Source organism: Manacus candei, unplaced genomic scaffold (genome assembly GCF_025592945.1).
Source record: "Manacus candei isolate 608988 ecotype Guabito, Panama unplaced genomic scaffold, ASM2559294v1 h1tg000114l, whole genome shotgun sequence".
In the NCBI taxonomy this organism is placed as follows: Eukaryota; Metazoa; Chordata; class Aves; order Passeriformes; family Pipridae; genus Manacus; species Manacus candei.
The window spans coordinates 771,746-788,729 of NW_026138162.1; the positions used below are offsets into that span (position 1 = coordinate 771,746).

Genomic DNA, 16,984 nt, shown 5'->3' on the forward strand with positions numbered 1-16,984 from the left:
CCTTCCCAAATCTTCGTTCGCAAAGCCTAGCCATGAAAAATCTTCAGTGTAATTTCAGTTGTAAATATTTTCCTAGATGAAGGAAATCCAAATATACGCTAGGTGGCAGTAGAAAAAAGAATATATGGCTCGCTTGGCTTGAGGGCTCCAGTCTAGAACAAAAACGGTGTTTAATGAAATTGAATGCTAATTTTCTCTTGGTATGTTTGGAGAGACTATTTCACATCACTTTCCTAGGAAATACTTTGTGTGAGAACTTCCTCTTTTAATTTTATTGACTTCATTTTTCTAATGGCATGGAAGGATTTATAGAAACCTTCCTTCAAATATATTTTCTTGTGCTATGGATCAAAATATGATAATTGTATTATCATATTAAAAGATGATAATGAAAATACTTATATATCAGTCTACCAAGTAATTAAAGCATTTAAATTTAAATTAAATTTAAATTGAAAACCTTTAATACATGACAGTTCTCCCTACCTTGCTTTTTAGTGTTCTGGTTTTTCTGTCTTGTTTCTTAAAGTTAAATCTTTCCAAATATGTTTGGTAGGGTTATTTTACAGCTAACTACATCACCTTGTTAGGAAATGTCAAGTCATTTGAAACTTTCACGTTTAGAGTAATTCCTTTATCTCATTAATTTTTAGTGCAATATTAAACACTAATATTTGTAAGAAGGCTTCATCTACAACCTTCATGTTTTTGTGCTCATTTCTTTAGACACGTTTTAGATGCTCTGACTAGTTGCTTAATAGTTTTATATTTAATTTTTTCAAATATTGTTTATGATAGTTCCTGCACCCCTAGTCAGTGTTTACAGTGCTCCTCATCATCCCCTTATCTCTGATAAAGCAGTAAGCAGAACTATATGAAGAGGAACTTTAATTCCAAGTCCAGGATATGACACACATAAAGACCACATTGAGTAATACCATATATTTATTTAGCAACCTGTATCAAGAAAAGCATTTAACTCATTCTACAATATCTTTCACATATGTAAGAAGGAGATACCTCAAAGAGGATGTTTCAAGAGCTATTAGTAATAATACTACAGTAGCTCCTCCACATTAGAGTATTGATAAGTGGTAGGCACCTATTATCCCTCTTCTGCAGAACCCGGCAGATGCATTGTCCTCTCTTCAGCACCCAAATGATTCATACCAGAAAACTACTTTAGTCTTAGCTGCTCATAGTAGGATTGATACTCTGATAATGCATTAATTATATTTATTGCAGGACTGACTGAATGTCAGAAGCAAATGACCCTGGGCACTGAATAAATGTAAGCTCTTTGGGACAGTTGCCTGTTTAATCTCAATAGGCATGTCACATATGGAGGGGAAAAAAGTAAAATTTCTGGTTCCTCTCTTTTTTACTTTAGCACTGATAAAGTGGTAATCAATACCATATTCAGAGGAGACTATGTTTGATCATATTTCTGTTGAGAAGATACTTTCATTCTCCTTTATCCCTTTCTTTCTTCCAAATCTATTTGAGAAAATTGGAAGAAAGCAGGACTTGATCCTAATATCTGTATATGAGGGAGAAGATCCTAGTATCTACAAATGAGGGAGAATTTTAAGTATGCAGCTTGTGATGGCCCTGTAGCAGTATGGGTTTTCTTGATTGTCCCTGAGTCCCTGCTCATTCTTGATTGATGCAAATATAATCTGAAGACAGAAAAAAAGAATTCATGAATGAAGAATGGCTTGTTGAAACTGAATGAAAGAAAAAGCTAGTCAGAAAAGTGAACAAGCTTAAAAACAGAATTAAGATCTCCCCTTAAGGAAGGCTTGTCATCTCTGATTTGTAAGTGCTGCAAAGCGTGAGAATCTCTCTCACCTTGAATAATCTGATAATATCTGTATTTAAATGTTTCTTTACCTTCTAGCTTGCTAGTAAACTTTGTCTTCTTCCTCCACTTACACTTACTGAGGAATATCTTGCTTCTATTAATTTTAAGCTAAATTTCTGCATGTAACTTACGGAAATCCAAATGAACTGAATGAAAAGTCTTCAGGCACTACAAGATGTTATTGCCCTCCTTCCCTGGCTACTAATTCTGGATTTAAGATTGCATTCTAGCTACTTGACAAACATGTCTCTGACCTAAAGGTCTGTATGCCAACGTGTGGACCCTAGCATCAGGGATTCTAACTTGTGGAAATAGCGCTGAAGCAGTTACTGAGGGAGCAGCTCTGGCTGAGACAGAATTTTGACCATCTTCAGGTGAAATGTAGGATCTCCCTCTTGAAAAGGCAAAATAAAATGACCCTTGTATCTAAGAAACTTTCAGGGACTAAAATACAACCCTGTCACTAGGCCAGTGTGAGTTTTGAGGGGTTTGTTTATTTTTTTCCACTTTCAGTAGGTTGTTTGGAATTAATGCTCTTTCTGATAAGGCTGCTGTTGGATAGCTGATAAAAAGTTGAAAAGAAAAAAGTTCATTTGTCATTATTACATTAGGCTTCTTGACAATTTGAAAGTCATCTAGTCTTTCTGTGAAATTTGCCAGTTTATAAAATAATGAGAATAGTACTTCTATAAGTCATACTGTGAAGGCAAACATCTTAGGCTGTGACACACCTAGATAATATAATGGTACGGAAAATATGCACAAATTTTTATAGGGAGGTTATTCTGATCCTTAGGTGAAACCGTAAGATAAATGAAAGCAGCAGCTTTCTCAAACTTTATATTATCTGATATTTTGTCAATGCTTCACTTTCAGGAAAGGACATTAGGAAAATATTGCTAAAGCTACAGAGTAAGTCCTATAACCAACAATAAGCAAGTAGTCCAACTGTGATATTAAAAGCAAAATTGCAGATGTTGTGATGAGATGTCTGATCAATCAGCCTCTGACATTGTCTCAGTATAAAGCAGTTTTTCTTATATTTTCAGTAAGAGTGTGATTTGTATTTGGGTAGTTAACTTATCAGAGATTTCAGTGTGATCTCCTACCTGGTTTCCACGACAGTGTTTTTCAAGTTATTTTGGCAATCAAAGTTGGGACACAACAAGTAAGCATGTCAGCAGTCCGTTTGTTGTAGGTGACTTGAGGAACCTGAATGTGAGAACTGACTGACCTGGATTGTTAACTGTGTGCTCACTTTTTATTTCATTCTTATTTCCCTTTCTCTGCTGATGCTGAAATAATAGCATAATTCATTTTCAACAGGTTGACCCTACATATGATGTAACTGATATGCAAACTCCTGATCCACCTGTCATAGAGATTAGAACCTCTTCATCTTTCAGTACTCTGGTAAGTTGCTTTAAAAAAATTAAGATATGATATAGCTGTTGTCAGAAATATGCTCTTTCTGTCCATATGAATAAAATATTTCTTTTAATAATTGTCGAGTGCTCAGAGCTCAGTATCCCAAATTCTCAACTGAAGCTTTCTGTCACAGTTCCCAAGCCTAACCAGAAGATGGTGTAATAGCAAAGCTTTCATGTTATACTGTAATTTTACCCCATATAGACAGAAATTCTATTTATAAGCCCATGCTAATTACATCTAAATATTACTGTTAAAATTTGTGGCTTATTCTCAAACACTTTTTGTAACTCTGTTTTTATCTGCAAATAACGGGAAATCTAAAGAATAACTGTCTCACTGATACAATTCCAGAAGTGCTGCTTTAATTTTTTTCCTTTTAAGGCATTTAATAGTTCTCTAGGAGGAAAAAAAGTAAGACATTTTAAGACAGAATGACACGATTAGAGCCTTCTAATGTTAGCTGTACGTATGACATTGGTATGGCACGTGGGAGGAAAGGAAGGCAATGTTTTAGTGGTGGTTTCGTAGGAGGACAAATATGCTCTCCTGGTATGAAATCTAAAAGACATGCTGTTCTAGAATTAGGTTAAAATGAGAATTTTTCTTTTAGCTCTGAATCTGGACCCGTGAAGGTATAAACTGTATCTTAAGCAATTTCAGTTACCATAAAAAGAGTTTGTGTGGTTGAAGGGTTAATACATATGAATAGGCAGCAGGTGTGGTTTCTGCTGTTCTGTTTTGTCATGAATGCTTTGTGAAAGGTATGTTGTGAAGGTACTGTATAAAATTCTTTAAGTTCATGATACAGAAGTTGATGACAAACCTTTACTTCAAAACAAATAATCATATAATAATTTATATTTGAGAAGTGATAATTTAATGTATTTTAATTAGCATTTGTTTTGTTGTGTTTTCACAATGGACATGAGGTTCTTTAAGATAATGTATGTCAAAAGTAATTTGTAGACTTACAGACATCTAGTAGGCTTGACTGGTAGTGGATTGTGGTGCATATAATTTATTGACTACCTATCACTTTTAAATACTCTATTCATTACTTACTGCTCATCACAGAATTCAAATGTATAGTTATACTGTAATTCTTTATTACATAAATATAAAATCCATCAATTACTTAGTCTCCATTAATTCTTTTAATATGAAAGCAATTTACAAAGCTTTGCCCAGAACTCCTTGTAGGAATATGTTGACCAAATAGATACATTGTTTTGACTGCTGTCTATCTGGCTTTACAGTCTTCATTATAAAAATGTTGCTTCTAAATGCATGCCTTTTGACCGTGTTAATAATCATTACCTTTTTTTTCCCAATATCTTAATCTACTGTTCATCACTGATTCTCACCTTTCTTCATTTCAACATCACCGTCTGCATCTTTTTCCATCTAGAAATATTTCTGTATCTTTGTTACATGGACTGCAGCCTTAAAGCCAACTGTCCTGTTCCACACCACTATTGACACAAATTCAGGAATCATTTGCATGTTTTCCTTGCCACTAGTATCCTTCCTCTCCCATAGTCATTAACACTTTCTCCAAGTTTGCCAACCTACCTGGTCCTCCCTGCTTTCTAATGCCAACTCATCTTTTAGTGTCATCTTTCTGTCCAGTGTCTGTCTGCTGCATTACCAGTGTCTGCTGTTTGTGGAATAATCACCTGTTTCTTAATCAGACCAGCCATCTAGACCTCTGTGTCTTGTTTCTAAAGGGTTCTGGATCTCAGTGACTTGGACCTTTTCATCTGAAGCTGGTTCAATTTTCCTAATGTATGGAGGCCCCATCTATAGAGGCTTGATGTGTTCTTCATAAGAAACAAGGGGGAAGGACAGATGCTGGATTTCGTCCAATCACACCTTCACTGCCAGATTTCCTCTTGATACAGTTTGTCCTCACTTGAATGATATTGCTTTTATGCATTATTTGTGTATTTTTTTAATCCTTCTCTAACTTGAGGTTGCCAGATGGTAGTCTAATTCACCATCTTCCCTAATTCATGCCTCTCTCTGATTCCAACCCCAGTGGGTTGCTCTTTTTCTACTGATTATCAAAGGCAATCATTCTGCAGGTCTTTTTTTTTCCCAGCAAACATGCCAAGACCCATTTTAAAGTTGTTTATGGCTTTTTGGTCCTACTTCTACTGAAAGAACACTGTTCAAATGACTAAAAGCCTTTGATCAGGTTGACAGGTTAATTTATAAATGTTCTGTCTATACCTACTTATTCTTTTTGAAGTGTTTTGCTCTAGCTTAAGGAGTTCTTCTGCCCTTCTAATATTTGCAGTGAGAAAAATGCACTCTGCACTTAGATATCTTTAGGGGTTCTTGTTCAATGTATTTATCATGCATGTAATGCAGCAGGGTCTTAAAAATACATTGGCAAGTCTCTAGACCACTGGAAATAGCTAATCAACATATTTAATTTTTCTACTGAAGAAGAGAGAGACAGCCTTTATTAGATCATAGTCTCGAAGTATTTAAAGACTCCCAGTTTCTCTGGAATAAGTAACAACACTGAAGCTTTTGTAGGTTCTTTGTTGAGCTCCCTGAGATGTCTTCAGGAAGATTGGAAGCCTATGCAAAACCTTGCAGTGTTTCATTGAATAGCTATCAAAATTTCTGCCAGTAAGCGGGCAAATGTCCATACGTCTAGATCTAGTCTCAATCCAGGAAATAAGAGAAAGTGCTCTTCTTACTGAGAATCTTTTCTTCAGCTGGAATTATGTTCTGTCCTACTGCTTTATGGGAAATATGCTATTACTGCCCCTAAGATGACTTGTGACAGAGCAAAAAGGTATTACTTTTCTTCCCTTCAGTAAAGATTTGTTAATGAAAATGATAGAGTAGTATAGATTGAGAGGGATGCCTGGAGTCCTTTCATCTAACCTTTCCCTTGAAGCAAGGCCAACTTGGATCAAGTTCTTAAAAGCCTTGTCCAGTTCATATGTTAATAATGTGCAAGAATGGAGATTCCACCATCTTTCTGGGCAGCTTGCTCTAGTGTTTGATTGATGACAATATTTTTTTTTCATAATATGTAGCTAGAATATCCTATTTTCCAACATGTCTGTTACCTGTAATTCACAGTGGTCCTCTAATAAGTATCTATATCTGTCTTCTTTCTATCCACCCATTAGATATTTGGGATGGCAGCAAGATCTCCATGTATCCTTTCTTCCTTGAGGCTGAACAAACCTGGTTATCTGCCTCTGCTTGTATATCATGTGTTCCAACCCCTTCACCATCTTGTTCACCCTCCACTGGACTTGCTCCAGGATGACAACGTCTATCTGGGATGAAGAAGACCAAAACAGGACACACAACTCCATACATTTAAGGTGCAGTGAAGTATCACTGTCATCTATTCTTTACAATAGTCTGCCTGGAGAAGACTTGTAAAACAAGTATTTAAAAATTTAACACTCTTGATTCTTTATTATGAATTTAAAATATATGTTTAGATATTTTCTTAGCAGTCCATTTATATTTTTGAGCTGTAACTGTATGAAAAAATTACTGGTATTATCTCTTCCTCCCACTCCTCCTCCTCTTTTTAAGGAATTTTAATTTCTTGCTTCATCAAAACCAACAATTCATCACAGCTTCCCCACTTGAAATGCCTGCTTACATGTTTTTTTTAAATATAGTTGTATTTTCTTGCTTCAAAGATTAAGCTAAGATATGCAGATACGAATGTTCTCGTAGAGATTTTGCTAGAAAACAATTAAATCATTGAACTACCTGAATTGTAAACAACTTATCTTTTCAGCTTGTGTTCTAGCTTAGTTCTAAGGCCAAATCTTTCTGAACATGATGAAAAAACCTTTTTTCATCTCAGATTTACACTGATGCAAATGCCTTTTTAAACTTAGTGAAGGGAATGTGGTCGTTGTGTCAGTGGAAAAAAACTTCAATGTGATCTTCATATGGAGTTGCTTTCTTTTGGGCTACAATTACACAAGCATTAAGAACCTCCTGTATATTATTATGGTTAGGAAATAGCTTTGAATTTGATGATTCATTTATTCACTTCTCCTGTGTATTCCTGAAACCAGCGTAAAAATGAGCCATGGATGCTTAGGTAACTAGTATTTGTGCAATGCCCTGACTTCTCCTATGGTAAGACTCTTAATATGTTGCAGTTACTAGAAATCATGCGTATTCTAGCCTTTTGCACTCTGAAAATGTTCACTGAATTGGAGTCAAGGTTTGGGGTCTGGGGGTGGTGTTTCTTTCTCCTTTCTGTTTCATTGAAGACTGAAAGCATTACTACCTCTCTCCCACCCCTTCTTCTTTGTGTTTCAAGCAACTTAAGCTTAATTTTGGAACTATTAAAAAGGAAAAATTGGAAGTTTTGTTTCCCTTTGGGACTGTTTCGTCCTGTTTCATCCTCCAGTTTTAGTTTTAGTCTTGATGGAGCTTGGGTTTTTTCAATTCTGTAAGGCAATACATTGGTAACCTCCAGTCCCTGATAAGCTGTTGGGAACAAGGGAAAGTTGATGGTGTCTGTAGTTTTTACTGACAGCAGCAGGAAATCACTGTAGAGGCTCTTTAATGTTCCATCCCCTGACCTTGCTCATGTAAACAGGATTTGGAGGAAGCAAAGCAATGTACTGTAATCTGGAAGTCAGAATGTCTGCGCTGGCTGGGAGATGTTTGCTGTTCTTTCTCTTCCAGTGCTATTTAACACTGAAAACATGACATACTTATTTTTTGTTTACAGTACAACTTCTACAAAGTTAAGACTGGATTAATTACTGAGTGAAGAAAGATAAGGATTGTTTCTGTTTGGATCAAAAAGAACATACTAAATTTTAGAATAAAAGGTTTATCTGTACTGTATTTGTAGTAGGTGTCTTGATGCAAAAAGTAGAAGTATCTGTACTCTCCATTTGTCCTGTACATGTTGCTTTTGCAGTTTGTATTTCAGGGTTTAGGGTTTTTTGACACACTGTTCTCTGTGTTTATTTTAAATACAGAAAAATCCAAACCCCACAACCTAAAAGATACCCTCTATATTTGGAAAGACAGCAATTATTAATGCAAAATTTGCATCTATTCTTCCATGTATACAATGAAGGCTTAGTTAACTGTTCTGCCTCATGGAAACTTACTTTGAAAAGATCTTGGAGTAATGTCTCTTCCTTGCATGGCTTATTACAACTCCAGAATCCTGTAGGAGAGGATGACAATAGAAATTATATCTTAAATGCTATTTTAAAAGCTAAAAATGCTGAATATTCTCCTTATTATGCAATGTCAAATTTATTCTGATTTACATCCTTTCCTGGCTTCAGACTTACATGGAAATAAACACCAACTGTCTTCAGTGAGGTTAAGAGGAGGAGAAAAGGAAGAAAGGAAATAATAGCAATTTTATACATAAATCATCTCCTCCCAAATCCAGTTCAGAAGGGAACAACCAGTAGAACAAAACCCATATGTCACTTCACAGTGCAGAGTAGATGCCTTTACTGCTTGCTATAGTTCATCTGAAAGCGCAACAACTTTCTGTAGTCCACGGATATCAAGTTTTCTTGGGACCTCAGACATTTAGCCTTTCACTTAAACTCTGATCATTGCATGATATTCGTACATTTTTCTCTACATAAGAAAAATTCCAGCACTATTCCCTTTGAAAGGGTGACTGGAATCATTGCCATTGAAGAAAAAGAGAAATGTCCTGGTTTTGTTCCTTATCCAGAACTCAACTGCCAATTAGAATGAGCTCTGCATTGAGGATTGATCCCAGCGGCAAAGGGGCTTTGATAAAAATTGACAGTTCCCAGCCTCTTCCATCACCTTACGTTCCTTGCTCCCAGAGAGAGAAATAAGAAAGACCACTCCCTTAATAGCTGTGGATTTTTTCATATGCTGCCATTCTTCTGGTTACCGGTAAATCTATATTTGAACAAACTGTCAACTCCCTGAACTCCCAATCACAAACTAGAATGAAATTTGGAGAAAAAGGATCTTTTCACACTGTTTCCTAAGTTTTGAGGTCAAGTGGTCTGCACCTTCTCCATAGATGAGCATACCAGAAAACTCTCAAACCAGCTCTGAATCTTTCATGTGAAGTCTTATACAAATATAGAATAAATACTGTAAATAGAGGAACTCAGAAGTGTTTGGTGCAGCAGAATAAAAATAAGAATTGTGCTTTTGTGTCTTTGCAAATGAACCTTTCTCTCTGTCCCATCTTGCTTTTAGACAGGCAATTTTTAGTGTTATCTTGGCTTACAGCACACTCTAGACAGACCTTTCTACTCTCTGCATGCTATGCAGGTACAGTGTGTGGGACTGGTGGGGTAGGATAGGCTGCCTGCTCCCCACAACTGTGCAGCTGAACATGTTCAGCTGCTCTCAGGGAAGAGAAGTCTCCCATTCCTCCCGAAGGCTGCACCTAATCCGTCTGGAACAACCGTGAGGCAGTAGAGACAGCTCAGCTTTTTCTGTTGCCCAGCGAAGAGCCTTCCAAAGAAGGTATGGTGTATGTGAACAAAATGACTCATCTTCTGTCATAAGTGCCAAAAAGACAAAGTGTTTTGTATATTGAACAGTGAACTTCTAAACTTGCATTTTGAGCCACTGTAGAGGCACAGGGATTTTTAAAAAGATTTGTTTACTTAATCTTAAAAGCAATCTTTGATACCACTAACATCAAATAAAGCTTAAAGAGCAAATACTTGAAGGTGAACTCAACATACGTAATAAAAGAGGAGTATGATCCAAATGGTCCTTGCATTTTGCAGTGATGCTATTCCAACACAGCATGTAATTGCTGGTTTACAAGGAGAAAGCAGGAAATATGTTGTGCCTCTACATAATTAACTAATAATACATATCCTGATGTTCCTTAATAGGCTTCATTATATTCTCTGAGTGAACTGGAGCTTGAGAGAAAGTCAAGTTTTCGTTGGAGACTGAATTCTGAATTTGGGCACTAGAGAGTGCAAGAATATTTCCTATACTATTTTTAACCTGCTTTCCTGAGGAAATGTACCTTATGAGATTGTACTGGTTTTTTCTATGTCACTGTTCTGTCTCCCTAATAATTTTAGAATCAAATAGTTGGTGGATTGGTTTTTTAATGAACTTTGGAAATAAGCAGTTAGAATAATATATTATCGCTGTAACTTAAGAAAAAGCCAGTGGAATGTGACCCTGAATTCGGTGATACTGGAATAGGCATGGACTAGCTACTGGTGACCCGCCCTGTAAAAATGTCACAGCACATACGGAGACAGCTTAAGTTGCTACAGAGCAGGAAGTGGAGGAGAGGGACCTAAGAGGAAGATATTACACACACACACACAGTTTTTGTGAGGTAACTGCCTTTTCATAGCTTGCAAAATTTTACTTCGTATAGGATCTTACTCATGGCAACAGTGCAGTACTTCAGGAATGCTTTTCAGATTGATCCATGTCTGTATATTGTTCTTTTAGTAAATTAGCACATTTCTGGGAACTAAAGAGATGGAAGTTTCAGGTATTATTTCTCTTTCAGTTTCCTGAGATACTTTACATTCTGACCTTGTCTGCTCAAGCAGTGTTCTCCTCCGCTCTGACTGGAAATCTAAGCTGTATTCGTGGTTCTCACAGCTGATTCTGCGGCACGCAGAAAATGCCCGACAGCTATCAGCCCACACATCCAATAACAACTGGTTCCTTCCTCTTCCTGGGGAAGAGTAACATCCTCTGAGAAGAAGTGTCCCCTGAGGAATGCAGGAACAGCAACAAGCCTTTCACACAGGAAATTACTACTATAGCACTTGTAAGAAAGTGTTTCTGTCACTTGGATTGTCAGTCTGTAACAGGTTTCCTGCTGACCAAGATGATGATTTAGTACTGATCTAAATGCCATTTTTGAGTCATTTAGCATAATGGAAGTTAATGAAATCATTCAGTAGCTCTGTTACCCTGTAAGCACCTGTTTTAATTTTTTTTAATGCAGTAACACAAGTTAAGTTTTGAACTTCTTAGTGATCATGGGACTTTAATAATTCCAAGATTCCACATTTTGTATTACTAAGAAACAAGGTAATACTTAGTTTAGTTCATAATGCATGACTTTTTTAGAGAAGGTTCAAAGTTTTATTTTTCTTTATAATAAAGAAATAAAGCGTAATAAAGCTGAACTACAGATGAAGTATGTCAGAAAACAAGATATTAAAGCTAAACTACTGCCCTTGAATTATCCTTTGTTCTTAAATGCTGCTGGAGTCTAAGTTGAGCGCAGCATTCTTACGCCTGTGTGGTAGAAACTTGACTATAAAATGAAATTTATATATATATGTAAAACCCATGTGTTATTCAAAATTGTTAATGCAAGTTTTTTACAAAAGCAAGCACTTTAATACTGGTTAAATATTTTCTTATTTTTTCCTAAATGACAATGCTTGAACAAGTGCTAGCAGATTCTGTTTATCACTTAGAGTACAGTAATATCTAAACCCAGAGGGTGCTCTCTGCCTAAAAGCTTGTTTGAGTGTTTTCCAAATATATCAGTTGTTCCAATACAACACATCTCTCTTTGAAGCCATGCTGCATTACTGTCTAGTTTGCAGTAAGAAAGGTAGTTACTTGCTTGATGTGAGATAATGGAAACACTGAGTCAGATTCAAAAATTACATAGGACTGAGAGACTGAGACTTTTCAAATAAAATTCAGCAACAAGAGCAAAAATGTTCCTTCATCAGATAGGTGTTTGATATAGAAAAACTCTAGAAGTATCTTGGCTTGCATCTTCCATCAAAACACTTTTGGGGTCAGAAATTAAGTAGGACAATGCTAAAGTCATTTTAACTTAACAACTGTTTTTATTTGGTTAATTCCATCCAAGTCAATTCCCTGGTCTGCTCAGCTATCTTAACACAAATATTCCGCACAAAGGAAATAATGAGAAAAAATTATTTGGAGATTAAGGAGAAGATTAGCGCTGGCTGTAACCCGACTGAATGGGATGATGTCCATGGAGCCACGTATCCAGCATGGTTGTGCAGTAACACATACAGGTGCGTTACAGGCTTGACACAGCTGATCATCTTTCTTAAGATGCAATGGAAATGAGGTGGTAGTAATGACTTCCTTTTGTTCAGGCAGTAGGTGTGTTGTATTCAGTTTTGAGTTTTTTCAGCCTAAGAGGATTCAGCTTGCTTTCTTCTGTCTGCATGGCTGTAACCTTAACAGCAGGTATCAGAGGCAGAGGCTGAATGGAGGCAGCTCCATTCTTTTGCTTGAATTAGAAGCATTGTAAAGTAAAAATTGAAAGTATATGACATCAGAGGAAAGCAAATGAGAAACAACCTATGGTTAGTGATTAGGGTCTTCTGGAAGAGACACTGGATTCTATTGCCCTTATGCATTTTGCAATAAATAGTATTTGGGGAAAAAGAAAGAAGAGGAGCTCTCTGAGTGACACCACCAGTGAAGATACATGGCATTACTGTTCTGGAAAGCTGGTTGGTTGATTTGGATTTTGTTCTTTTTTTCTCTGTATACCCTCTGGTTGTAGCAGTTTGGGTTGGTGCAAAGAAGGGAGGTAGGGATAGAGAGATGCTATCTTCTGGCATGTTCTAGCTGCGTGGAGATTGTACTTTCTGAGCACCAAGATACAAGTTCCACACTGCATGTCAGATACTTCACCCAAAGGCATAGCAGCGCAACTCCAAGTTAACTATTGCGTATTATTTGTAAAGAAATACAAATCTTGCCATGGAGATTTAAAAGAATTACTTTATCCTTAACCAATTCTAAGATAAACCAATATCAAATGTTCCTCACTGAAAAGATTACTCTTCCAAGATATGTTTCATTCTTATAGGTGTTTCCTCATTTCTTACATAACTCATAGGACAGGAATTCGGTGTCCATACTTGCAATTTTTACTAGTGTAGTGGAACAGTTCAGTACTATTTGCTTAGTAGTTTCTGCTAGTTGCATGTAAGAAGATACTGTAAGTCTTCACTCAATATCCTGATCACATCAAAGTTTTATCATTTTGCTCAGTTATATGTTATGTAATTGCAGATATTTTCAACACCTCTGCTTTTTATAGCGCGTTACTCTGTAGTGTCTTCTTCTCTGATGTCTTGTATGAGTACATCAGGTTGCATTTTGACAGCTGAATGAAGTCAGATTGCCAAGTAACCCTGACTGTGTCAGTGGTTTCCAGGATGCCTTTTTGTGTTGCCTGTAAACTTGATTTTCCAGATTGCTGATATGTTTTCTATGGCACTAAAACAAGACCAGGTATCAGTGGAATCACTAAAGCCAGCATAATTCTGCAGTTAGTTTCTGATTTAACTATTTTTAAAGAAACTAGCTAGATAATTGACTTCATACTACATTAAAACCTAAATGTGTTAACAAAATTATAGCGTGCATATTATGGATTTAAAAAAAAAGGTACTTTTTCAGGAACAGTTTGACTAAATATTTCACTAGAGAGGTCTTCAGTTTGACAGACAATTTCTTTTTATTTTTTTTTCCTCAAACCATACTGACTTGTTTGACATTAGGCCTTAAATACTTGCTATATGTGTCCCAAATCAACTTTTCAGGTTTTTTTCCCTGACAGAGTTCTCAAGGTGACTGTGACCTGTGACCACACAATTATCCTGTTTATCCTTTCTGATTACTGATGGAATTTCAGCTTCCCCACTCCCCTGGTATTTTCTCCATTTTTACAGGATGTATTAAAAATCAGTATCATTACCTGACTTGTTATTTCAAAGCCATTGAGTTCAAACTGCGTAATCCAGGATATAAAAGTATTTACCTACAGTGTAAATTGTTTAATAGTATTTTTTATACAGTTGGAATAGAAAGTACTTTGCCAGATATACAGTTGCAGCATTTATTATCTTCTGAAATGGAAGATAAAAATACTTCATTAACCAGTGTAAAAAAATTATACATATTTCTTTAACGCCTCTAGCTAATAAGTATGCCATTGTTGGGGCTTCTTTTGTTTCTGATATTTGTAAAGTACAAAAAATCCTTGAGTTATGGAAATTGTGTTTACCTTGCTTCCTATAAATCTGTTTCATAGCTGACTGTAAGTTTTTATTTGAAACTTTTCTCTGACTTTGAAGTAATTATAAGTTCTATTTGTCTCATGCAATCTCTCGTCTCCAATAGCATGCAAACTTATGCCAGAGCCTTTCTCCCCATGGCATTACTTACTGATTTCTCTCCTTTAGCCAGCAGTCTGTTCTCGGGGACCTTATGTGAAATCAGCTCCCTCTAGGATTTCTCTTCCTCCACCAGACCCTCTTACATCTGCAACAAGTTCAAAACCTGTAAGTGAGGTCTGGGGACAAGCAGACAGAAATGATAGCCTCAGCATTGTTTCCTTAGGAAAGCGAGCTAAAATGTCCTTTTTATTGCTCCTAATTCTAAGGACTATAGAGTTTTTGCTAAGACCTTCAATTATCCAAACCAGCTGTGTTTCATCACTTCTAATTTATGGTCATTTGTATTTTTCTACCTTTTACAGTTGAAAAAGCAACAGTATATTTTATCTGTGAAGTCTCTAAATCCCCAACAGGAATTTGACATTTAGGACTGGAATGCCAGCTGTTGATCTGGGATTATAGTGCCAACTGCTTCCATTTTACTGTCATTTTCACATCAAGTATGGAGTGCAGCACACCGTCAGGTTGTATATTCTTCCATATCCCACTGAGTGTGGCATCTCCACATCTTGACTAGACCACTGCCTCTCATGACTGATACTGTACAGTTGATCATTTGTCATTTAGCTCTTCTATCCTGTTGCAAGCACAGTCAGCCTTAGTCAAATGAATTGACAAAGGGGACGTAACAGTATGATATTCTGTTTTATAGGTCTTTTAGCATAGTTGGGTTTATATTTCTTGCCTGTACCCTAGCGGATAGTACTTAATGCAGTGTTTCGTTAATGACTTCATTAAACTTTAGTGAAGTATTTATTATTTATATCTGTACATATCTTTCTTTCAATTCAGTTATATCCCTTATCCAACCCTAACCCATGCAACCCATGCTTTTCTTTCCAACAAAGTGCCCTGTGGGAATGAGCACAGGGGAGCACAAGCATATTTTGAAATCTGAGGTGCCGTTCTTAGCAGGAGTATCTTATGTGTAAGTGTTACACGCTTAGCTTGATTGATCTCTAGAAAATACTTACATTAGTGTTGTCCATTATTATTATCAATTATTTTCCTTAAGATGCAGGGACGTAGAAGACTGAGAGAACCTTCTCTAGAGAGTTTTCACTAGAGTATGGGAAATAATACATCCTCTTGTATCTTGCATGGACACACAGTTCCATGGATTCTTGCCATCACCAGGCTGCTGCAATAAAATACCAAAGTAATCTTCCTTTCAGAAGTTTAAAAAGATCATAATATTAACAGGAATAAGGGAGTTTTTTCTAAGAACATAAAAGATGTAGAGAGACTGCAACTTTAAGAGGACTTCAGTTTGAAATTCATGGTGCATTTTAAGAATCTTAAAATTTCTGTTCTGTTGCTCAATAAAGCATCAGACCTCAGTGCCAAAGAAATGGCAAGCAGGAATAGAATAAAAGTTTCTTGTTTCTCTTTGTCCCAGTCTAACCAGAGGACTTTCCACAAGGCGGACATGTGGTAGTTTATTGAGATACAATCACATGAGCAAGTTGTATATGTACTGTGTCTCCAAGTTGTATATGTACTGTGGCTTTCAGTCCTGTCTGTGTAACACACTGATGCTCCTTGTTTGGTCTGCTGATGTGATTAGTCACGTTAACCCATGTTCTTTGACATCAAAAAGAAATAGTTGACGATGCAGATTTGTTTGTTTTTTTGGTCAGGACTTTCATACAGCATTCATACATGAATATGCTGAATTATTAGACCTATATAAAGACAACTGATACTGAATGTTGTTTTAGATTGTGATGGTTTTGATCTGGATGTCACTAATACAAATAGAATTCCAAGACATGTTTTGTATGCTAGACCAATAGGAAGATAAGTTAAACAATGACTTAGTGTATATATGTGTGTGTGTGTGTGTGTGTTGTCATATGTTTCCCATTTTGAATACGTGGAGGATACTAATGTTAATCAATGTTTTGTGTGGCTGTTAAAAACAAACAAAAAAATGCAAAACACACCACAAGTACTAATAATGTTGCAACAAACATAATTAAATATGGAATGTATGCAGAAGAGTTACATGGGTGTTACATCTGGATGGATATATTACTAAAGTAATGCGCTGTGACCAGTGAAACTTAGTATTTATCTTCAAGTGGTAAACCCTTTATTTAGTGTTTTCCATTTTCCTTATATATATATATATGTATACACACACACAGTTTGTGAACTTTTCATATTATAGGGACAGAACTATAATTTATTACACACATAGAAAAAATTTAGATTTATATAAAATACATATAAAAATAATATATAACCTTTTATGTATAGCCTTATATTCTAAGGAGATATTTCTTTGTGTATATATACTTTTTTTACTGCCCTATGAGATGTTATGCTCTATTTTTTAAAAGTCATAAATTACATTATTATTTTCTACTTTTCTACATTAAATGGAGAGATGTGGCAGTCCACAGTGAACCTTTTCTGCAGAATCTCTTCTGTGCAAGAGGTACTGCACCTTGCTGAATGAAGGAGCAAGCAT

At 36.1% G+C, this 16,984-nt stretch overlaps 1 protein-coding gene across 3 annotated transcripts in view; it reads left to right on the plus strand.

The window, feature by feature from the left end:
- Positions 1-16,984, plus strand: part of POC1B (POC1 centriolar protein B) — a 49,973-nt gene that overhangs the window by 20,481 nt on the left and 12,508 nt on the right. For 2 of the 3 annotated variants that reach the window (XM_051770003.1, XM_051770005.1), the window contains exon 10: positions 3,191-3,277. In XM_051770003.1, the coding sequence (XP_051625963.1) occupies positions 3,191-3,277 (87 nt within the window). Of the gene's footprint in view, positions 1-3,190; positions 3,278-6,447; positions 6,649-16,984 lie in introns of all 3 variants that reach the window. The other variant, XM_051770006.1, reaches the window with a different exon arrangement.